At 41.4% G+C, this 25521-nt stretch overlaps 1 protein-coding gene and 1 long non-coding RNA gene across 2 annotated transcripts in view; one reads left to right on the plus strand and one right to left on the minus strand.

Annotated features, from left to right (window-relative positions):
* ZDHHC17 (zinc finger DHHC-type palmitoyltransferase 17) overlaps positions 1-12382 on the minus strand; it is a 75220-nt gene extending 62838 nt beyond the window's left edge. The window contains exon 1 of the mRNA XM_057429549.1: positions 12245-12382. Within this exon, the coding sequence (XP_057285532.1) occupies positions 12245-12307 (63 nt within the window). The 5' untranslated portion in view covers positions 12308-12382. The remainder of the gene's footprint in view (positions 1-12244) is intronic.
* Positions 12383-15439: 3057 nt separating this feature from the next.
* LOC130609967 (uncharacterized) lies at positions 15440-22419 on the plus strand. The gene is made up of 2 exons (XR_008974926.1): positions 15440-16885; positions 22194-22419. It is a non-coding gene; the product is annotated as an uncharacterized LOC130609967 (long non-coding RNA).
* The last annotated feature ends 3102 nt before the right edge of the window (positions 22420-25521 follow it).

The following is a 25521-nucleotide window of genomic DNA, read 5'->3' on the forward strand; positions in this document are numbered from 1 at the left end:
CACTGACTATCCTTTGAGAGTGCCCCATCACTCATGTGCATCTGCGACTAGTCTGTCATTACTCATTACCCACAAAACGTGCAGACTGCTTGCACAGATGCATAAGCAATGCAGGGTAGGAAAAATCTCAGAAGAGTGAGAATAAGGCTAAAAAGAAAAACGGGCACTTAGGAAAAACAGAAACAACACACAAGAGGAGAAAAGGGAACCTGCTCTGGAAAATAGGACTGATAAGCTGGGGAAGCAGAAGATAAAGCAAGCATGAAAAGTAACTCCAAAGAAAAAAGAAAGAAGGGTGTGTGTGCAGTAAATACAGCTCCCAAGAATGAGCACTAAGAATACTGGCATTCCCAATCAATTCTCTTCACAACTACATATGCAAGTAAAGTTATGTTTATTTGCCCTCAATACTCAAATCTCTTAATCTTTTCCAATAAAAAGCCAAAATTAAATAAGGAGAATTCTGAGAGCAGTACTTGCAATAAAAAAAAAAACAAAAAACAACAAAAAAAAACAAGCAGCTACGCTTGAAAGAATAAGATGTCCAAGCCTGAATTATTCTGAGTGAACAATTTCATAATTTGCAATTCTGTATAGCAGGAGGATAGGAACAGGTCAATATGCCTGCTTGGACATAAGGAAGGGAGGAAAATACTGCTACTCACAGCTGCCACACATGGCTCTGGTAGGCATTAACAGATGGCTAGAACTGCTTTTCCTTTAACATTATGCAATATGCAATATTGCTGCAAAGAAGCAATACCAAGATCAGACACTCCAATTCTGAATAGTAACCAAGAAAGCTGACACATAAAGAGAAAATACTAGCATGTTCTAAAATAGAAATTAGAAATAAAAGCATAACCTTCCAAAAAAAATATTGCATACTATTGCCTTGGTTTCTTAATGAAACAGAAGAAACCATAGTTGGGGGGGATATGACTACTATTTCCATATCCATCTGCAGTTGAAAGAATACTTGTAAAACTGGAAAGGACTGCAACTATTTCAGGTTAGTTAACCATTAAAATAATACTCATGTATGTTATATTTAACATGGACTACTGGAGGTTAATCTTGAAGAATTCCTTCCCCTGTATTTGTGTGTTCAATTTCTCTGTTCTTCATTTGTTATAGTGCTTTTCAGTAAGCTTTCTCAGTTTTGGTCCTACTTTTAAGGCAGTGCAAGAAGCTCTACAAATGTATTTACAGTCATTTGCATATTAGAAACACCCACATTAGTTTATATACACTGAAATACTAGCCACTCACGCAGTAACATTAATAGAAAAATGCTCACAAAATAAGTGCAAGCAAATCAATTCATCACTTTCCTGTAAGAAACAGCACTGGTAATCATTTTAACATTTTAAATGGAAGTTCCTCTTCTAAAATTTGTAAGAACTTCCTGATACCTACCCTTCACCTAATTCCATAGCAAAGAAAGGAACAGAAATAGAGGCTAAAGTGATCATGTCTTAATTTCAAAGAGAATCACATTTAATTCTTTACAGGTGTAAGAAGAGTAGCTTTTTCTTTTCTAGAAAGGGCATTAAATTTAGGGTGAAACCAGTAGCTGCTAATTCAACTAACTTGCCTGTCACCAAGTGGGAGCTTCTCTTCTTTCTCATATTCACGAGGTCCTAGCCAGAAAAAAAGAATTCTGCAGGGTTCACCAGCAGGGACTTCAGACTAGGTTCCCCAGACTGAGGAGTCAAAGCCTTCAGTAGCTGTGAGCTGTTAGATTTTCTGAACTGAGATCACAGAATGGTTTGGGTTGAAAGGGACCTTAAAGCTCACACAGTTCAAACCACCCTGCCATGGGCAGGGACACTTCACACTAGACCGGGTTGCTCAAAGCCCTGTCCAGCCTGGCCTTGAACACTGCCAGGGACGGGGCAGCTACAGCTTCTCTGGGCAACCTGTTGCAGTGCCTCCCCATCCTCACAGTAAAGGGCTTCTTCCTAATACCTGATCTAAATCTACCCTCTTTCAGCTTAAAGCCATTGCCCCTTGTCCTATCACTACATGCCCTTCTGAAAAGTAATTCTCCAGCTTTATTGTCAGGCACCTTTAGGTACTGAGAGGCTGCTCTGAGATCTCACTGGAGCCTTCTCCAGCCTGAACAATCCAAGTCTCTCAACCTGGAGAGGTGATCCAGCCCTCGGAGTATCTCCATAGCCTGCTCTCGACTCACTCCTACAGGTCCACATCTTTCTTATATTGGGGGTCCCAGAGCTGAACGCAGTATGAGGATGCATATACACCTTCAGTTTATCTTATACACACAAGAAAAATTCCATCTAAACCAGACTACATTCTCCATGAAATAAAGATGCTTTTTTTTTTTTTAATCTTAACTGGTCATATTGTACATACAAAAAAAGAAAACCACCCAGAAATCATGAAATCCCACAGTTCGGTGTTGGGCTTGCAAATATATACTATCAGACTTGCTTTACATTGATCCTTACAACTTACTCTGGGATTCTCCCTGCTCATATTATACCATTAAATTACACAGAATAAGCATGACATGACAAAAATCTCTTCCATTCAATGTCTGTTCTGTCACCACATTCCATTACTTTCCACATTTGACAGCATCCTGTGAAGTCTGTTTAGTTTCCCTCCTGTATTTTTTGGCCAGTTTCTTGACATGCCAGAAGAAAAGATGTGTTTAAGAAAATCACTGGACAAGCTAATTGTAGAATACATACACAACAGAAAAAAAAATCTGCACCTAATACTCTGAGGTTTTTATTTGCAAACAAGTCACAGTTTTAGTTGACAATGCTTTAAAAAGTGGCAAGATAGAGAAAATCTTCATTTCAAACATAATGAAGTCCTTTTGCCAAAACAGAGTTCCACCCACAAGCAACTATCAGCAATCACAGAGAGAATAATCCTGCACACACTCCAGTGTAGATCGAATTTTTTACATAACAAGTCAGAGATGCTCAACTCAAGCCCTTAATCCAACCACTCTATGCAGAGGTCAGAGATTGCATGATTTAAGGCACAGCTGGTAATGAGCAAGTTTTGCTTCTTCAAGCAAACACAGCCAATGGAATGCTTTCTAGTCATTTACTTACAGATGCTCCTAAACTGAACAGTGTTATACTTCAGGAAGGAATAGCTTCACAAGTAGCCTTTTCAGTGGCTTTGTATTTGCACATACAGTGCCACCATCAAGTGTTATTTAAAACAGCTGTGCTTGGAAGCATTTGTAAAGGCTAAAAATTAAAATACTATGTTTTAAAGTTTACTTTAAAGCTTTGGTTTAATCAGCAACTTACAATAACATGTAGATAAATTATTTTTTACTTTTCAAGGGGTGTTGCATTGCGTTCTTAGCCAAAACTTTGGTATTTCAACAGAAATAAAACTATTTTTCAACAGACTGAGTCTCAGAGTATATGAGTTTAGACTCTCCACATAAAAAAATACCTGAGAGACAGAGCATTAGTATTCAGTCATCATGAGATTAACTTAAAATGAAATATGTATTACACTTTTAAGTTCTCAGTTTCAAAAATGCACCTAAGCACATATCTAGCTCAATCCTGATCCTCAACTATTTGAAGGAAAAAAGCCAGACTCTTCTTTTTAAAATTCCTAGAAAAGGGTACTTAGAAAATTCTTTCTTCAAAGTTCAATACTATTCATTAAATTTTCAAACCTGGTAATATCACATATCAAAAAAGTATACTGAAGATTCTGGTTTATTCAACAAGTATTTGTCAAAGCCACACTCAAAGGTAAATTATGTTGCTTCATGAGCTTATAGCTAACTTGTCTCTGAGAAACAGTGGAAAAAATTAAATCAAGAATCATAGCACTGGCAGGTGCCTATGACAGAAAGAGCAGTCAGCCTTACCTAGCCATGGGCCCTCTTCTCTCCTTGGCAGACACAGAAAAAAAAGAAAGTTAGCACATACTACATTCTGTCCTCGTGGAAAACTTCACCGTTCCCACCACCACCCTGAATCAGCAAATGGAGCCAGCTAAGCAAACTCTCATTCCCACCTGTGATAAACGCAAGCTGGTTCACCTACCACAACTAGGAAGTGTATGAAAGGTGCTTCTAGTCATGCTGATAGTCACTTTTTCTGCAGCATATGTGACACAGCTTAGTAAATCTATGTTGTGACAGTTCACAATGATTCTATTCTATTCAACTCCTAAGCTTCCAATCACAGTCACACCAGGTCACCCTGTACCTTCCTGCCGGTACTGTAGTGCACTTGATCCCGCAATGAGTAGGTTATGTGAACTGGCACAAGATAAACACAATCTTTAGGGTTTTTTTAGTTGGATGCATTTTCTACTGATTTGCTTTCCTGAACTGGCTTGTCTTGGGACCAGACAAATATCAGCGGCAAATGTGTGCAGCTGGAAGTGTTTAAAGGTAAATTTCATAATTAGCTGAAGTCAAGCTAAAACTGACCTCCCCTCAAGAGGAGCGGTCAGACTCACAGTCCTGGCTGCCCATCTTCCATTACCTTTTACCAGTTCTCACAACAGCACAGAAATGGTTTCGGTTAGGGTCTAATTCATGAAGCAAGTATCCCAATTCACCTACTGGCCACACAACTGCAAGGCGTCTGGGTTTCACCATGGCTTTAGACCAGCTTAAACTCAATTACAAAGCCACACCCTTTAAAGCCAGCAATACAAGAGTTTTCAAAGCTCACTCTGATGTCTTTCCTCTCTTGCTACTGCAGTCCCTCCTCGAATCATCTCACCTTCCCCTTGTCTTGAGCAGCTTTCCAAATCTGACCACAGCATTTCCACTTACCCACATTTTCAGCACCTTTCCCCTTACAAACACAATCAAGGAAACGCATCTAAAGACCTAAGGGCATCTACAAGCGTAGGAAGAAATTACTAGATTTGAAAATTGCACAAGACAAATTGTAGTCTAATGTTATACCACGTACTAGGCATGACAGACCTGAGGGCTCAATTCAGCCAGTCTCCCTCCAACTTCAGAAAAAGCTTTTGACTTTGTTCTACTGTCTCATGCATAAGAGACCCATGCGTTTCTTTCAACTATAAGGATGCTATGAAAGCCAGTTCTTTATGCCATGCTGACTTTGAAAAACAGCAGAGGACAGTATGCATACTGAAATATCAATTACTGAGGCTGCTCTCATCTAAACCTGTAAGTATCAATGACAGTATCACCAAATTTTCAAGCAAACAGCAAACATTTTCCTCTTTATTTTCACAAACTGGATTCTGCAAAGTTAAAATGTAACCCTCTTCCACATTTATAATGCTTCATTACTATCCTGAGCAAACAGACAAACACAGTGAAACAAATGTTGTTGAAAGACTTCAAACCTGTGAAATCTGAGAGAAATAAAATCTGTGTTTAACAAGTAAAGGCAAACTGAGTCAAGACAAATTCAGGTCAAACCAGATATTTATCACTGATACTTTAAGAGGGCCTACTTCACAAAGTAACTGCCCAAATCTGAAGAAAATATGTAGAGTTAAAACTCTAAATAGTTGAAATCTGGTTTAAGTGTTTTACTAGATACCGGAGAAGCCACAATGTTACTATTGAGAAAAAGCCCAAAGTGGTGAAAAACTGTAGTTTACAAGAGAAGTGAGAACAACTGTAAAAACAATCTTGTAAAATGGCAAGAGAAGCACTGACGGTGAGCATGACAAAGTAGAAAAATACAGAAAACTGAAAAGCAAGCGAAAGGATACAAGACATCCGTAACCCTACCAGGTGAGGAGCATCCAAACAACAAAAGAAATGGACAAAAGTTGTCAAGATTACAATGTAAGAATGATAGAACTGTCAGTAAAAACACAAACCCACACAATTTGAAAATGTTCAATAAGTGCAGAACAAAACCTGAGGAAAAAGCCAGAAAACATAAATCCTACCCTGTTGCCATGATAAAATGCTTCCTAATATAACAACAAATATTATTAAACTGCTTTAAAGTACAGGTTGTTCAGTCCAAAAGATGTGAACATTGTTCTTCATTAAGCCTGAAGAAACTCCCATGATCTGGATAAAAGGTGATGGATTATAAATGGTTTCCATTTTAACTTAGTGCTGCCTGTTCTAGGTTTGATATAGAACTAACAAAAAAGTGAAGACTAGTAATGCTAAGTACTATGGCTTCACAGAAAAATAAACCCAGCACTTCCAGATGATAAAGAAGTAGTAATGGCCAAACACAGTTAATGTCAAAGGTGTCTGATTTAGTATCGTCTGATATTTTGATTGAAAAATTAGAATATACAGAAAGTTCAAGTGTTCTATCTTGCAAGTCTTAAAAACTAGAGGTGAACAAGCTTTATTCTTATGATTTGTTTTGTGACTATTATACATACTGTCCTGGTTAAGGACTATGCTAGCAAAAAAAAAAAAAAAAAGCCCCTCTCCTGTTCTTTTCAGTAGCTCACATTTTTTAAACCTTAGGGTATTGTCAATATGAAAACACTACTGAGAGGACACTAAGTGTCCTACAGAGCTTGTATCTGACCCCACCTTATTTCATGATTGTCTGCAACCTAGGAGTAAACAACGGTTAGAGCTGAACAACTGTGGGGAGAAGGATACATAATACTCTGCTTCTCACACCACGTAGCTTATATTACTTGGAGAAAGTTGGGAGAGGCCAAAATAAGGTTACTTTACATACTAACAGTAGCAAAGTCATATATAAAATGAAGACCCATCCTGGAAATTATCCAGAAAGCACTGACTTTGAGATGGGTAATCATCTAGGCACAAGCTTCCAATGCAGTAGAGTTTACAGCAGGATCAGTACAACAGTCTCTACATATGGGGAATGCTGAGCAAGAATGCAGAAGTTGCTTTACTACAGCAACTGGCCCTGGTATGACTACTAGAATAGTGTTTTGTTTTTGAGCACACTATAACAGCTATTGCACTCAGAGTAATGCCATGAAAACACTGAAAGAATGAAAGAAAAGGACTTCACAAGAGACTCAAAAGGGTCAGTACGGCTGCAGACCATAACAACAGTGTAGGGATCTGATAATCAGCAGCGTATTAAATAACTACAGACATACTGTATTTGGATAGGTATCCCTCAAGATGTAATGAAGAGAAATGAATTAAATTCAGACTAAAAACGGGTTCAGGTCTTAGACTAATTAAATTTGGAGGCAACTTTCCCGGTTATGCAATAGTATTTGTTACTGTTGGATTGTGTCCATTTTCCTGTTTGCTGCTTTATAAGTAGTATCCTGCCTATAAAGAGAATTAGCTCATTAAAGAACCCTGAATGCCTGCATTAGAAGGGTGGATTAGATCTACAGTCCCCTCTGGCCTCAAACTATGAAGCTAACTGTGACCCATGAAGCAGGACTCAAGCTTCAATAATAAGCACACCAATCTGCCTGACACTTCATGGTTCCATCCTCCTCTTTTAGTAATACCAGTAAAAAATAACTGGTCTTTGAATAAGCTCACAGGTGTAAACTTAGTCCCTGGAGTGATCCTAACTAAAGTCCCATACCTTTACAGAACAATTAAGAACAAACTGCACCCTCATACAGCCCCACAAGAAATCAACAGAATTCCACAGGAGATATAGATGGACTATAAAATCAAGCCTTTCACTGGCATTTTAAACAGAAGAAATTTCAGCCAAAGCTATCTACAATAAGTTTACCTATCTTCTTCACACCACCGCCAAAGATTTCAAGGAGATACTGTGCTTCTAACTTCCCAGGTAGTTACAAATTGAACCACAGAGAGAGAAACAAAGATTGAAATTAAGTGTTTCAGCTGGGATTAATTGATAACTTCCACCTCTCTCAAACATACTCCATAAGCCTAAGGACAATGGTGGATGCACTACACAGCAGTAACAAAACAGATCTTCCTTCCCAGTAATAATTCTTACCATTTTGGAGGAGACACAGCCTGAACAGCTGAAACGCCTTTGGCAGTTCAGGACATATTAGGCCACACACACCAAGAATATTTTCCAAACAAAAAGGAGTAATACAAACAAAATCAGTCTTTTAAAGATTTCCAACCCCCCTCCTCAGATTTCGAAATAAAGCATCAAAGCCCATCACTTCCCACACAATACTCAGGAAGTTGTTCTTGATTAGAAGATCTGAAGAATTTAAAGTCAGAAGGCCTACTAACATCATTTACTCAAAGAATAAAAAGCGCTAACAGTATTGAGCAGCATTCTCATACTAGGGCTACACTGTATAAATGGAAGGAGAGCTTGCTGGTAACTGTCACCAGAAACCTGAACACTGGGAGAAGTAAACAAACTAACAGGCACTATACAGCATTGTGTTACTGTGCCATCCCAGGCACCATATGGAGGCTCTGCCTCTCTTCGAGCTACCATATCACACTGCAGGGCAGCCAACACCATGTACATCTTGAGATATACACCCACAGGACTTCCTCTCTTTGGTCATCCATGCACTCCACAATCCTGCTGAAGGATTCAAGTATATGTAAGAGGTGGCATATCACCCACAGAATCAGTCACCCCAAACGTCTACACTCACTTATATTCACAGATTTGAAACACAACACTTATCCATGTCCGGAAGTCGAAAGCTCCCATCTGGTCTGTAGAAAGACATCCAAACTCAAGCTGAAAACATTAAGAGCTGGTTAAATCCAGCCCTGTCCTCCTTTTTTCCTTACAATGACTACTCATCCTCACTGTTTACCATTCTTCTTTTCAGTTTGATGCCATTCAGCTTCACTCTCCAGCCACTGGATCTTGTTAGGTATAAACTGAATAAAGCACTGCATCTCAGTATGAAAGTAGTCACACGGGGGGGGGGGGGGGGGGGGGGGGTGAAGAAAGAAAAGATGCTTCTCACTATTTCTGCTAATATGAAGAGGGGCTTTTTAAGCATTAAGGCATTATTAAACTGTTTCTTAACTCTTTTCCACACTCCTCCTTGTTTAACAATGACTTTTAAAGACAAAACTTCATCTTTAGTGTTATCACATGCTCAGCCAACATGCTCTCCTTGCTCTCATCAGTAAACCACGCTTAGGGGGAAAAAAAAAAAAAAAGATAAGGAATACATTACATATTTTTTTAATCAAAGCATTATACTGGGAGCTTCTGCTGAGCTGCTTGTTCATATTTATATCCTACCAGTCAATAAAGATGGGGATACAATCCCATGCTTACTTTCCTTACCTTCAATGCATTACTTTGAATATGGCTACACTAAGGTGCACTTTGTTTTACTAGAACAACTTCAGATGAATTCTAGACGGTTTTGTACAGTTGTGCTGTCCTCCCTGCTTAGCACCTACCCATTGTGTTCGCCTGCAAGGTATATTAATGGCCATTTTGTTATTACTTCCAATTAATTCATGAAAAAAGTCTTCAGTCTAGTAGACTAACTCCTCTAAGACTTTCAGGAATAATTCTGTCTAGCAACTATTTCCAAGATTAGTTAGCCAGCATTTTTCCACCCATTTATTATATACTATAAGATCATTCTGTATTACATGAGCAATTTATGTTACTGTACTTCCCCACTAAAAATATTTATATGCTTCGCTGTTCCACTAGTCACCTTGCAACACTACTGGTAGAAAACAGTGGGATCTACACTGACATACTAAACTGAGCTTGTGGCCAGAATGAGAGAATAAATATCCTTTGAAGCAAGAGTCTATTATATAAGTTCAGCTTGCTTTCACGTGGGATGGAGAGAGGCCCACGAACTTAATCAGAAAGATACTACACAAAACCCACTAAAAGTAGCCACATCATCAGTTTCCTAAAGCACTCATATTTTCATCAGTGTTTGTACCTCTTCTCATCAGAATTACTTGAATCACCACTTTCAGATGAACCCTTCACAAATAAACATTGAGATCTTACAAAGATCTTACAGCACTCTGGTATTTTTTTCCCACTGGTCCTAAGAACATCTTCCCTACAATGTTAATACTATATTCACAATATCTCATGGCAAAATGCAAGCCATAGAGCCCATATGAAAGAAAAAATTTCCTTTCCAAAAAAGCCCATCAAAAAACTTGGAATGTAATACAAATTAGTCAAAACAAAAAGACAGTAAGAAGTGAAAGTCTCATTTAAAAATAAAAAAAAATACACACATGGAAAAATATCTGAAAAAGCTGCATGACAGGTAACAGGAGAAGGAAATGTAAGAAATCATGAGATTTTGACAGTCCTATAAAAAGCATCATTTTTTTTACGTATACAAATGTAAGCACTGATTATATGCTCCAACGTCACTACTTACATAAGGATATGGTGCTATTTTCTTTAAAAGTGGAAATCACTGAGTATTAAGGCCCCTGACCTTCAAAAATGACTGAGCACAGTTGCACTACATTGTTCAGAGGGCAGGTCCTGTGACAATACTGCTACGGTAACAAATCCTCATGCTTTTAACAGGCACTCCAGAAATGCTCTTTTAACAGCCAGTCTCACCACCAGCATTAAAAACATCCTTCTCTTTTAAAGCTTATCCGCACAAAGGGATTTTTAAGGACTAAGGGACACCCACTCAAATCCATTTAAGTACTACCCTCTGAATAAGATATAGTCAAATAACACTCAGCATTTCCAGCAAAATCAAGTAAAACCCCTTCAAGACAAGATAGACAAGTGATATTTATTGTCTATTAAAAGATTCACACTGGTGTTACAGAACACAGTATCTATTAACTTCTTTCTGTATCTTTTGTACACACATTCAGCCTTAGACACCAAAGCAACAGTATAAAATTCTACCAGACTGCTCAACCAGTGAAAACCCCCAATTTAAACTGAGACATATTTGTTCTCCACATAGTAATCATTCAAAGTTAATTTAACAAATACTGTCTTCGATCTTGGGAACATAATTGTTTTCTAACAGCCTGCAGATGATTCTTATCTATTTTATAGTTTCAGAGTGCCCATCTAAAGTTTCCACAAGTTAACAGCATTTTTTTTCAAAGAGCATCAACATCCAACAATCTGGATCATTACTGAAAACTTCTGTAACTTCTGAAAAACATTAGACACTGCAAATGAGAGTACTTCTCCAGTTAGTCTGAAGGAATATGTAGCAACAGCCTTTGCACATCACTTTAAAAAAATAAAATTGCAAAATATATATATCAAGACACTTATTTGCATCGCTTTGCTAGTTAACTTTCTGAACAGACAGGTCTATTTTAAAGTCATAAGCAAGCACAGTTTGGAGAGGTAGAGAGGAGTGGGTAGGATACACAACTGCATAGAGGCCTATAAAGCCTCTTCAGTCATCAAGAAAACTAAAAGTGTCTTTGAGATGTTGTTTAAGGAACAAGAGTACCATCTGCTTCGCAAAAACTGGAGCCTGGCATACGCACTAATCTTTCTCGTAGGCTGAAAAATCAATTCTTACAATCCTTAATGTATCAGGTGACAAGCCCACACGTAAGAGATTTTCTAAACTGTTTAAAATACATTTCAAAACAATCGCACCGGTCCTGAAGAATGCTCACGCTGCTGACAGAGGTAGGTGGCACAAAAGAAGGGCAAAAATGTGTCACGAAGCGACCTCCACACATCACCTATAAGCATTCCTCCCACTGCCTGTCCAACACGTTGGAAATGACAGACTTTTACCTTTCAAAATAAACCCCACGCCACCCGGGGAGCGCTGGGCTGGATGGGAGCAGGCCAGATGAGCAGGCCGCTGCCAGCAAAACGCAACATTTATTCCTCCTCCTCCGAACCGCGTCCCCCGGGCTAACGGGCCACAGCACCCCCAGGGGCGGCGAGGCCGGCCGCCGAGCCTGGCCGGGCACCGAGCGCTGCTGGTCGGGGACGCCAGGGCTGCGGCACCACCTGGGGCTGCTCTGCCCGCAGGGTAGCCGCGGGCCGGGAGGTAACCGGGCCCCCACCGCCCGCCTCAGCCCCCGGCACGGTCCCGGGCGAGACCACCACCGCCAGGGAGGGCACCACAGGAGAGCCTGCAGCCCTGTGCCCCTCCACCAGTACCCGTATCTTGCTTCCACATAGCCACCTCCCTGCCGCGGTCCGACCCGACCCGGCCCTGCCCTCCCCGACCGCCGCCGCGCACACCCAGGCCGGCAGCGGGAGGAGGCGGCGGCGCACCTCCCGCCTTCCACGCACCCCGCCCGCTTGCCTCGCACCGCCACCCTTCCCGCGGCTGGGCGCCGTCCCGACCGCGCCCCGAACCCGCCCGTCACCGCCTCCCGGCGGGGTGCCCTCACCTCCGGGTGCAGGATGGGGACGCAACCCGCTTCTTTCTCGTACTCCTCTAGCGGCGCCGCCATCTTGGTGCGAGCGCGGCGCCCGCTGCATGCCGGGTAATGTGCGCGCGCCCGCTGCGCCTACTGTCTCACCCGCCCTGGGGGAGGAGGGTGTGCAGTCGCCGGGTGGCCCGTGCCTTGCTGAGGAGGTGTGCGGCAGCGCGGCATGTGGGGCTGGCTCCGCCGCCGCAGGCTGCCGGTCAGCGCCGCCGGCGACCGCCGCTCCCGTAGGGGCGGTGCCGGAGAGCCGCCCTGGGAGCACCGCCCCTACGGGAGCCGCGGGCGGCGGCGATAACGGGCCTCGGAGCCCTGCGGCGGAGTCCGCGGCGGATCTCAAAGCGGATCTCAAAGCGGACGGCCGCAGCTGGCGGATCGCCGGCGGGAGAGCTTCGCTGCCCGCCAGCCTGTTTTCCCTCAGGCCGGCCTTACCCAGCCCTGGCCCCTTGGGGTGGAGCCGCAGCCTCCCTGGGCGGCTCTGAGGCGGGCAGCCGCCAACCAAAGAGAAAGCAAATGTTTGGTAGATACTTTGTTGTTTGGAGGAGCCTGTCACTTTTTGGAGATACCAGTATCTCTTGAAATGGATACTTACTAATTTAGGTTTTGTGAGGTGCTTCAGCTTAATTAAGTTCATTATCATTTGGACTGAGAGTGAAAAAAAAGCTCCCCTGCACGTTTAATGCTGATTTGGTTCCAGACTAAGTAATTCCTGTCCGGTTTTCTCGTGAAGTTATCTTGATGCCTACTGGGTACTAAAGAGAGCACAGGAAGAAATCAAGAGTTTACGAGGCTTTCCCTCTCAGCTTCAAGAATGTTTGACTCTCCCCCCCTTCTCCCCAGTGTCTGGCAGGGGTTCCTCTCAACCGTTTGTACCCATCTGAAGGGGTGATTCCTTGCATCCTGTCACACATGCCATCCAGATGGCCGCGCTCTCTGCTGCGGGTTCGCGGGTCAAAGCACATCCTGCGGGAAAAATGGTTTGGTTCTGTTTAGTCCATCATTTCTGTGCTTACAAGCTGTGTAATACGCAAATACACATACAGCCAAGATCAGGGATCCTAACGCTCCTCATTTCAAACTTTTTTGTATAAATTACATTTTTGTTTAAAAAAAAAGTGGTTTTACAATTACAGAATGTTACAGCTGGTTTGGCCACTGCTTTTTATTGTCATGTCTATGGTGCTCTCGTTGGCCTTTACGAGAAAAGGAACTTTAGGTAATACATTCTGTTGTGTCATAATACGTTAAGCTCATAAGCCTGAAACCCCACACTGATGTTCTCTTTGTTACTCTTTCGTATCTCATACAAAATGGAACAGAGAAGCACTAGTAAAAACTGACTACAGAGTTATTAAAATGTTAAGCCATAAGCATCTTTTTGCTGTATAAATATATTTACATTTGTCAGGAAGAAGAAGGACATAGGATTTAGAAACTGATGGTGTGAAACAGGCCTGAAAGCACAGACTCAAAGCATGGTTCAAGGTGGTCACGTGCTAAATGAGCAGAACAAGACACGGAGTGTATAGGAGAGGATCTTTTTTTGACTGTGTGTAATACTAAATGTACCAGTGTTTAGATGTAATTTGCAATCTGATTTGCCTGAAGAAGAGGGTTTCCAGCCCCCTGCACGCCCCAGAAATAGAAATTCCATCAATCACAACAGTTCTTCACTCATATTTATGATAAAAGTAAGGATGATAAAGTAGCCAATAATCTTTATAGTATTTTTACTATGCAGACTATTTTGCCTTGCAAGTCTGAAGAAGCTATGCTTCATCCCATGGCTCTGAACTGCATTGTAATGATAGTTGTTTAGGTATTCATAGCTGGTTCTTCACAGGTCTACACACTTTGAAACCAATTTTGTTCTGAGAGACATCTATACAGAGAATTTTTGCAATTAAACTTAAGACTCTGTCTGTGTGTGTAGACCCCAGCTGCAGCACTGCATTCAGCCCTGGGACTCCAACACAAAAGGACCATGGAGCTGTTGGAATGAGTTCAGAGGAGGCCATGAAGATGCTCAGAGGGCTGTAGCATCTGTGCTACGAAGACAGACTGAGAGAGCTGAGTTTGTTCAGCCTGGAGAAGAGAAGGCTCTGGGGAGATCTTAGAGCAGCTTCTGGTGCCTAAAGGTGGTCTAAAGAAAGCTGGAGAGGAACTTTTTAAGGGACATGTAGTGACAGGACAAGGGGAAATGGCTTTAAGGTGAAAGAGGGTAGATTTAGATTAGACATCAGGAAGAAGTTCTTTACTGTGAGGATGGTGAGGCACTGGCACAGGATGCCCGGAGAAGCTGTGGCTGCCCCATCCCTGGCAGTGTTCAAGGCCAGGTTGGATTGGGCTTGGGGCAACTTGGTCTAATGAAAGGTGTCCCTGCCCATGGCAGCAGAGGGATTGGAACTGGATGACCTTTAAGGTTCCTTCCAACCCAAACCATTCTGTGATTCTGTGATTCACATGCAGCCAATCATATCCTTGTTTAGAACCAAGTGTCCCTTCTACCACCAGTATCAGCAGAACTAGAATACAGGAATGTATAATTGCGCTGGCATTATAGACAGGTTTACATCAGTACAGAGTGAATGAACAGGAGATGCAAACCTAATCTGCTTCAGTAACAAAGTTGACATCTCCTTTTCAACAAATCTAGGAGGCTGAAAGGTTACATGTTTTTCTGGACTTTGCCAAAAATTCACTATCTGACCAAAAAATTATCTTACCCTTCTGTTTTCTTTGCTTACTTGTAAATTATGTACTTTGTCACCTAATTCAGAGAGGTACTCTGAGAATTTAGTGTTGTTGCAGAGCAATTTAAGGCTGTCAGGTTAAAGATGCCTTGTAAATGCCAGGAATTATTGTTGATCAATGAGAGAAAATATTCTTCTGCATGGTTGCACTCAGTGGTCCATGGCTGGTAAGTGAACTGTTTCACATATTGACCAGAGGTTTTATCCAGCGCTACTTACTAAGCAGGTCTGTAATATTGGCTAAGTACTGCATGCACTAGAAAATTATTTTAGATTCCAATCTGACAAAAGGAAGACACAGGTCACCAATACCACGGACACAGATTTTCTTCCATTTGTTTTGGCTTACATTAATTAGCTGTGAAAAAGGGGACAAGTTCTGGACACCTTTTAATTTTCAGGCAAGCCAAAACACTGCTGAGCTGCGGAGTCAACAGCAGAAATCTTATGATTCTCCATTCTGCAGCATGAGTTTTACCTTTTCTATCAAACTATTAGGGAAAAAAACCTTTGGAAGAGACAAGATGTATTTCTAGAACACACCCCCACATGTGTAGATCAGTACTAGGGATGACTGTGCAGCTATTTTAGCTCCTGTCTCCATTAAACTGTGAAATGTAGCAGTGAAATTAAAAGCATTTAACATACATGTCTTAGTAGCAGTTTTGTATTATGTTTTTGCCATTTAAACTGATTAAAACTGTGAGTAAACAGTATTTTCCATTGCAACTAAATATTGCAGTTAAAGCTAAGTATTTGCTCTCCTGGCAAGGCAAAACTTAACATGAACATATTAGAATGTCTCAGTACAAAAATAGGTGCTAAGTCAAAAATACCCTAACTAACCCTAAAAGAATGAGTATCTACAGATCTGTGTTTGTCCTTCACTTTTCATACGTAGTTTTCATTAATCCTGTTCTAATTAATACACCATGAGATGGATTTGCCACCATACTGAGTCATCTCTGAAGTTTTCCCTTGCATAGACACCCCAAAAAATATAACGAGGGGCTAAAATACCTGGGAGCACCACATTGTGTTCCTGTTCTCTGAGTATTTACAGAGGAACTATGAGTAATTATCTTCATTATTCACAATCTACACTGCATTTTCTAACCAAATTACTGTCTGAGTCTAGTGTTTTCTGTATTGGAAATGACATCCATCCATCTAACTGTGTATACCAAAACAAACGTATGAAACATGTCATTCTGCTTGGGTTTACCCAGGTTCATGCTTTTCTTTCTGCATTCACTCCCAGATGGAGAGCATCCGGTTCTCACACAGTTTGGACCAGTTTTGGCAGCTAAAAACCGATGAGTTTGGGTTACTGAACCCCACAGGTGGCCTCCCCTCCAGTCTGTTCCTGCTGCTGGGTTTTGAAAGCATTTCCATTACATGTTTCTGCAGGGCTAACTACAGTGGTAACAGTTACCATGTTCCTGAGTGTTTAAATACGCACTTGGCTCAGAAACATACCTTTTACAGGCTGTGTAGGGTTTGCTTCTCTGAGAGTACCAGCATCTTTTCATTGTTCTAACATCTGCCTGGTTGAAGCTCACTCTCTAAGCTATGACAGCACAACTCATATACTGCACTGCCACCAATGTCTCCCATTTTTGGCTATTGGAAGGAGACAGTGAAACTTGTTTCAGTAATTTCATTTTAATCCCATGCTGTAGGCCCTCAGCATCTTTAGAATCTCTTACTCACCAAATCTTCTCTCATAGCAGGAAACAACCAGAGAGAAAATTCAGGTGAAACTAGTGAGCTGCTTTCCATTACAGGGAGAGATTCACAAGTGACTTTTCCCATCCAGTATGAACAAAGCTGTGGAGAATCAACTCTGTTGGTATGCCCATTTTTCTTTTTGAAAAGAGGTGTCCCTACTGTATGTGGCTGTAGCTGAGACAGGATCATGACACCATTCCTGGGTTTCCTTTCTTTGGTTGAGATAGGCTGTGATGCCCCAAAATGCAGTTTAACAGCTTTGAGAAAAATATTTAAACTGGTGACAAACAGCTCTTTCGCTGTGCTTGGCAGAGGGTGATACTGTCACCAGAAGTCAGGAGAATAAAACTCCTTAATACCAGTGTAGCATTAAGAAGCAAGCACTTCTTTATTGCAGGGCTGAGTGCTAGGTGGAATTTCCCCAAATCAAGCACACCCCATGCTGATTTCATTGTTACATTTATACATGAAAACTACAAGTTACGATGATTGGTTAGTGATATACATACCATTCTGGTATCAGCAGTGTCATTCTCTTCTGTTACTCCACTCGCAAGAAGGAAGGGTCTTCACCTGGGGCAAGGATCTTTTCGAATGTGGGTGTGTTTTGTAGTATTATAATGAAGGCAGTTCAGTTCAGGACACCTTCAAAGTGAGTTTTGTTGCCAAGTTGGCTGGTTAGATTTCTACCTTTCCACGTTGTCAAATAACTCATCCTATATACAATAGACTCTAGGTGTTTTGGTTATGGTCCAGAGGGTAAGGACTAAAGCTAACATGTTACAGAGAACAGGGATTTCAAGCAACACAGCAACCCATGCTAACATAAAGGCTAAATTCTTAAATCATGATATTCCTATAGATAATTGTTCACAAACACACACAAAATAAAGAAAGATACAGTGAAACTTAAGATAATCTGCAACAATACCTAATACCTAAAGTCAAACTAGAGCCACTTTTTATAAGGACAACACAAATAATTCCTCCTTAGCAAAAGCTACAGTGGAGGGAAAACGGGGATAGTTTACTGAGCATCACTCTGCCCAAACAGCTCCATGCAATTTGTCTATAAAAAATACAACCCATCTGAAAATACTCTCAAAGCAAGTACATTAAGAGAACATTAAATATTCAGCATTGGTACTAGAAATCAAAGGTAATGAATTTGGTTGATACAGTGCCTCCTGTAGTCACTGCTTCTGTGATAACATTTCAGAGCTCTTACAGTTGTGTCAGTGTGAACACAACCTGAGTGACTAAACCTGGTTTTACTCACAACGGTTTGCCTTGCCCTCTTGAGAGAGGGTGGCTACCCTTGGAAGACAGACCTCACTGTGGGACAGACTCTGAACCACTGCAGGCTCCAGCTCTCTTACAAGGTAGTGTGAATCTTCAGTGTATTCTGGGCTGAAACCCATGGCGCTTCAGAAGAGGATTCATGAGGGGACCTGGTGTCCTTAGTCAGAGGTAGTCGCATCTGTCAGCCAGACTGGCTGGGGACAGCAGCAACTCAACTGCGTGACTATGTAACATGCCACAGCACGTCAGTCAGCGCTGTTAGGACAAGAGAGCAGCGGGTGGTGTGATTTGCCTCACTACTGAGCACAGTCAGGGTCCTCAGCACAGCCAATGAAGAGGAATAGTTGCAGTGGCTACGTTGGGCAGTTTGTTTCTGAGGATCCGAACAGAAATCCTGGCAGTGCTCTTACACCAATTTTGTATCCATGAATTTTTGTTTTGTAGCCATGAATTTGCTTCTGAGTTTCAGTCGTGGTCATCTTGATTTACATTGTTGTGAAGAGAGGAAAGTCAGACACAGTGTCTACTTATACCACCCTTTACTATTTCTCAAATACCACTGTATATCATGCCAGGCAGTTTTAGATACCATACAGTATCAGCAATGCTCCTAGAACAGGGGTAAAAGTGTTGGAAAAATCCCAACTGAACTATTGTCTGATGTCTGCTCCCTCAGTTGTAACCTAGAGCGTACACAGCATGGACAGGGGTACTCAGAGGGAAAGCTGCCTTCTTCCCCACTCCTCCTGAGTAAATCTGAACTGCGAACTCAAACATGCATCACTAATACTTAGCACAAGATGTTAAACATCATGCAGCATAATGAAATATTAATTATTTTTAAAAAGAAAACTGGGGCTCAGTCAGTTGTATGTTTATACGGTGTGCTTGGGAATTTCTAAAGACATCAAAATGTATAGGAGGCGTATAGCCACTATAATCAAGTCTAGGAGCTGCAGGAAATGAACCAGTGGCACTGTTTTTAGAATAAGTGCAGAACTGAGCTGTCACATTAGAGCTGAGAGCCTTGTTTATGCAGCTCTGATCTGCTATGCGAAGATCTGGGTTAGGGGAGGATGGAAATCTATAGATGCACTATGCCAAGTCTGCCTTTCTGAGCTTGCAGATGAAAATCAAAACCAATGCCTAATCAGAAACATCACAAAACACGGGAAATGTGATAATTCCAGGAACAGGTGGATGATTTAGTCCTTTTTCATGATTGTTTTCTGGAAAAAAAATCTCTCTACATGCTAATGCTATGCCTGTGTTATTTCCCTTCATATACTGAGGTAACAGTCAAAATAGCACTGATGGTTCCTACAGCTCGATGAGACAGACTTCCCTTAAATTGCTGCACAGTTTAAGACTGTTTCAGCCCATGGTCTCAAAAGCGCCACCACTTGGGAGATTTCACAGAGCTAACTGCTCATCTTGGCGGTAACGGGACCTGGCCACACTTGGGAAATTGCAGGATCACGACCTTGGTCACCTTGGGCTTCATTCAGGGTTGATGCTTTTAGCATTCCTAAAAAATAAAGAAAAAAGGCCTAATCACAATTTAATACAGCGGAACTAAAAGGCTTGGCACACAGAATGGTATTTAATAGAGAGTATATAGCTTGGCTTTAAAACTGTTACAAATGGTTGCATATTATATGGTAACAAAAAAGCAAGCAGTTTATCATACTGCAGCCTGCTGCTGATGATTTACAAGCTATTTCTCTCAGGTTTCAGCATTTGCTAGAAGCACATACATGCTTTCAGCCTGTCTTGGAAACAAACAACTAAACACATCCATAGGGAATGTTGCACCATAAAATTGAATTTTAATAGAGCAGGAGGGAGCTGACAGCAAAAATAATCAATTTCATCTATGATGCTGCAGGTCAGCATATTGCAGCTGAGAATATTCTGGCTGTTGCATTGATGTGAGCTCCCCTGTCTAACACTAACCCAGTCCCTGCCAGTCTCAGAGGGGGAAGGGATAATTCTGTGAAGGTGAAATGAAATGTAATACAGAACTAGTAGCTGTATACTTAGTTTCTTATGAATATCTTCATTTTTCCTGACAGCCAAGTTCTGGTATTCTCAGTTTTTAACCCAGTAATTCTTCCTAGCACCCTGCCCCACAGCTCCCACAGCTCCCACAGCTCCAGACAAAGCAGCAGATCTGCTGCTGCCTGGGCACCTGGAAGTCCAGGAGAGGGGGGGAGTCTAGCCCCAGCATCAAGCACATCCCCAGGGGTGGGTACAGGATAGGAAGGGCAGGCCCCGATGTGTCTTCACTGACAGCCCCTGGGGCTGACATGGGGTGGGTAGGGTAGGGGCAGACCTGGGAGGGTGGGCAGGGACAGTCAGGAATGGTGGGGCCTTTGGGGGCTTGATTTATGGAATAGATCTATAAAATCATTTCTTCTCACTTCATGGCTCCTTTTGCCTCACAACTGTATGGCAAATATTATCCTACTGCTCCTGCCCAAGGTAGTCTACTTAAGCAGACCAAAACATACATACACACAATATAATCTGCACCTTCTGCAGACCATTTCAGTCATCACAAGATTGGTTCTGCCTCTCACACAATATTAAAAGAAAAAAAGGAGAACCAACCAAAAAAAAAAAACCCAACACCAAAAAGCCTCTCCATTTGTTACTGTGCCGAGAAGGCAGAGGTGGTGCTCTGCAGGATGGAGGTGCACGTGAAAAGCTCCAGCACAGGCTGACCCAAGCTTGAGCATCCCTTCAGTACAGCATGGAGCTACTATGCTGATTGAGTGGCAGAAGGAGTAACAGAGCAGCACTCTGGGGTTAGCAGAGACAGGTCATGAGAACCCAGCTGAGGTTTGAGACCGTGCAGCTGTGCACATGGTCAGAGATGCACATCAGAACCAAGCTCCAAGGATTTTTGCAATACTGGTTTCACAAGAGAGAGGCAACAAATCAAAACAGATCTTCAATATAAAGGAGAAAATGAAGACACTTCAGGCACCTAGATGAAGAGTCACCACACGTAAGCACAACTTGTAGTGAGCTATGCTGTATAAGCATGGTGCTGTTTACGTGGAAACTCACTCAGTGCTTATAGTTCACCCTTTGCAGATGCTCAGTTCCTATCCTAATCCCTGGGTAGATGCAGGCAGAAGGCAGAGCTGAGGTGCAAAATACAGTGAATGGAGGCAGCTACAACTGTGTAATTCTTTAAAAGAAGCAATATAGGAAGACCTGTAGTCTTTTAAAGGTGAAGACTAACTCTCATCAGGCTTGAGCACTTCTGGTCATGTGCTTCTTTCTTGCCAAGACATGGGTTTTCCTACACACACAGGCAACTGCCAGGATGGGGAAGCAGGCAACTGCCAAACTTTGCAAGAAATTGGGTGTGAAAAAAAGCCACAGTGAATTTGAAACTTGAAATATTTTACTATTGACCGAGAGTTTATCTACTTCTTCTATTTATGACCTGGCAAGAATGAACCCTCTCAGTGTTTTACTGGGAGATGGTGGATAATGGAGTTGCTGGCCCAACTTCTCCCTCGTACTATAAGTAGATAAAAGCCATTTTCTCTGGCTGTTGGGAAAGACCCTACATCCCACCTGTGAAAGGTATTGTACTGTGAAGACATCAGCTCAACGGGCACCGCATTTGGATGGGAGAGTATGTGAGTGACCCCAACAGAGGCTACAGCTTTTGATGCTCCCCTGGGGGAGAATATCACCCCATCCTTTCACTCCTCTGAGTGAAATTGCCTTGACTCCAGAATAATGTAGGTGCTTCTGAAGATGATACATTTGTGCAAAAGGATGATGGCTTGAATTTCCATGTCATTGTTTTGTAGTAGTATTTCAAGCACCTGTCAGATGCATGGGGAAGAAGGCATTCAGAATGACAGAATCAGTAAATGAACTAAACTTGGTAGCAATAGCTTCAAACTGTGGGACTTTTGCAGACATGAAACCAACTTCCGTTTTTTTTCCCCAAATCAAACAAATCTTTGTCATGATTAGCCTTTTAGTGAAAAACCTAATGATACTAGTATTACATGCTTAAGGACCCACTGGAATTATGTCAAGAAAGTCTGTTGTGACAATCTTATTATTTAATTTCTCAAACTGTTGCTGTCTTCCAGGTTCTTCATCTTCTCCTTTGATCCCGAAGTATGTCAGCAGTCTGTAGTCTTGGCAAGTTTGCTACTTCACAGCAGCCAGCTGGTAGGACATCTCCCAAATGCTGAAACTGAGAAGTCTAGCCTGATTCCTTCACATGCTGTCCATTTAATTCATTAATACATGTGTTCCTTAAAATATCTATTTCAAGTGTGCACTATATGAATTAAATATGTCATGTGCAATGCTTCTAGGAAGTCTCACATCTCTATGATGCTGCTACTGTGATGACTGGAGGAAAGATGTCTTTTTCTGCTGTATTGTCAGGATCCCCATTTTCAAATACAGTATTAAGAAGAACAGAAAGTGGAATGGAAGGTTAGACTTAGTATTAATTTGACAGCTAATTAATGAATTTGACACTTTTATCTGAAAGCTGGGAATGTATTCCTGTGGTTTTTTTTTTTACTGTGGAAAAAACAGAGCATAACAGACAGATCTGAAGTATCATATTTTGGGGACAGCATTAACATGCTTTTTCATTTGTGGTCTTTTGGGGGGTTAAGACCACCTATGGTTGGTGAAATTTTTCAATGTATGAAGAGGACAAGGTGACAGGCCAGAGCAGAAAGGACAGCCAAAATCTTGACGCTTGCAAAAACTACCTGCTGTCCTGTGGCCTGTTATTCTGCAATAAAGATGCTGTGTGAGAGATGAGCCTGGCCTTTCTGGTGCATCACAATAGAGGAAAAAAGAGATAGGTGTTCTGTTTATCTGCTGTGAATCAACAAGAAGGAGGTCAGCAGGAACATGAAATGAATTTTTATGAGAATGTTGGATGTCAAAAACTGCTCTCTCTCTTGTCTGGGTTATCACTCCAGCTCTTCTTCCTGTATTTATATTTCTGACTTCTAGTAGGAACAATTAAGAAGAAACAATGAGCCTCTGCTGTCCTGACATAAAATCTGCAATAAAATCTAGCCTCTGGAAGAAAAGCTTAGAATCCATCAGGGAGAAAAATACATCCTCATGATAATTGTTTAGCAGTGGCAGAGTGCTGAAGACACTCTGAGGATATGAGGCATGAGATTATAAATCTAATAAAAATGTCTGTAAAGTAGAAAGTAATTGAGATGTTTTAGAATACATTCAGGAACCATGAACTGACACAGTAGGACAAAAATCTATCAGTCTACTTGAAAGGACAGAACCAGCAGCCTTGCAGCTTACCCTTCAAGGACAATAACAAGTTTTATTTTTTCTGCACTACACCTTGGAGGAGGTTCCAGTTTTTAAAGCACAGTAGTGCCAGAACAGGTTCTGGCAAACATGAATAATTGAACAGAAATGCAGAGATTCTCAAAATATAAATGAAGATTTTTGGAAAGCACTCAGAGGAAATATATAGGCCAGGTTTGCTACTCTTGGATTCATTTATATCACTAAACTTGTCCTGTCTCCACTGAGATCAGTGAAGTTCTGCTGGTGCAAAACTTCAGCAAAAATAGCTGTGAATCAGATCCAGTATTTGCAGGGGTCATCGCTTAAGAGAAGAGGCAGTGGGTATCCTTACAAGCACTGATGTAGATAGTATGATTCCATAAGTATTAACAGAATTCCTTAAGACTTCCATCAGTCAATGCTCTGAGATCAGAATCTGCTCTTCCCTTTTGTTCCAGTGACACATTACCACTCTGTGTTTGTGTTTATTGCCTTAGACACTAATGAACCTCAACACTGTCTCCAAAGACATAGTGCAGATTATGAAGTCTAATGACTTCCCAAATTTTTTGTTCCTTGAAGAGCTCATCTATGGAGCAAAGCCAGGTCCTGCCCTCTGCCAGTAGCTTTAAATTGGCAGCAGCCTCAATAAGTAAATTGGGAAATAAAAAGAGGAAAAGACTAAGACAAGGTGCAAACTGAAGGGGTGTGGGGGGCACATGAAAAACCAGAAAAAGACTCTTGAGTAAGGAAAGAAAAGAATCTGAGTCAGTAAAGCTTTGGAGGAAAGAGAGAAAATGACAAAGAAACCATTAAAAGATGCAGCAAAAGATAGAGAAAGAAGGGTACTAAAGAAACAAAGAAGAGTGGCTGGGGAGAAAATAGGGGGATTTCTTACTCATCATTTCTTGAAACAATTTTTTCTTCTTCATCACGTGTTTGCTGATCATACAGGAACTGCTTTTAGTTTTTGAATTGTACTAAATCTTCTCCCACAGAATGTATATAGGCTTTGGGCTGGGGCAAGGGAACAAAGGAGCTATAAGGTCTCGTGTCTAGACTGGAATACTAGCCATAATCTTTTCCTTTTCTGTGGTTAAGTAATATTTGACTTTTATCTTAGCTGACTTTGAAATGTCAAGAATAGCATCAAGGCTTTGGCCTGTTTCTAGTATTCACAAATCCCAGGCACTCAAAAATGGAAAAGAATTTACTTTCTTCCCCAGAGCTTTGTACAGAAAGGATATTTCCAAAAACAATACCTAGAGAATTAAAAAACCAGGCAACAGAACCTCCTTTTTACCCAAGCAGCCTCTTTTAAAGCTGAAGACAGTGTGCACAGTGTGCCATTAGTGCCATTGCCTGAGAAGTGCATGTTTAAGAGCAGCTTTACACTCCCCATGTAAGCCTTTGAAAAGAAGGCTTCATTCAGACAATTCCTTTTATATATCCATGCCTGCATTTCTTACTCTCCCACACTAGGAGAACAAAACCTATTTATTTAAACTTCTGTTTACTCCTGCTGGCTAGTCCTTATTTCATCAAGGCTGGATGATATCCAGTAAGTGGTTCAAGACACTTGAGATGCAGAAAACATCCTGTCCTGTCCAGAAAAAGACCTGTGTGTTTGCCTGATTTGAAAAGCCATTGACTATTGATGATTCATTATTACCAAGAACAGAAATCAATGCTGCTTGACACTAGAAGGCTAATCATCCAGTCCAAAGACATACAGCAGTTTGTTCTCTAGGCTTAGTGGTTATGGGATTTTGAAGATAAAGATCACATTACTTTCACTAACATCCTCTCCACTTGCATTGATTCACTGGTTCTGACCCAATTTAAATAGCTGCTGCCTTTGAGCTATTTATGTTTGAAACAATGCCATGTTTCAAATGAAAACATAGAATCACAGCTTCCAAGCTATATGAAACATTCATTTCCAGCACTCTGTGAAAATACTGGCTCCAAAGCTAATTCAGGAATTGAAAGATAGGGGTGAGAATTATCAAAATAGTGTAGTTTCACAGGATGGTATCATTAATCTTACACAATTATTTTGGAAATGTTCTGTTTAGGCCGTTAGGTAGTCTCATAGGCAGAGAGAGAAGCATGTATCTAAAGAAGAGA

This window comes from Pezoporus wallicus, unplaced genomic scaffold, assembly GCF_028554395.1.
Source record: "Pezoporus wallicus isolate ANWC-B61680 ecotype Strahan unplaced genomic scaffold, APGP_CSIRO_Pwel_v1 contig_5069, whole genome shotgun sequence".
Classification (NCBI taxonomy): domain Eukaryota; kingdom Metazoa; phylum Chordata; class Aves; order Psittaciformes; family Psittacidae; genus Pezoporus; species Pezoporus wallicus.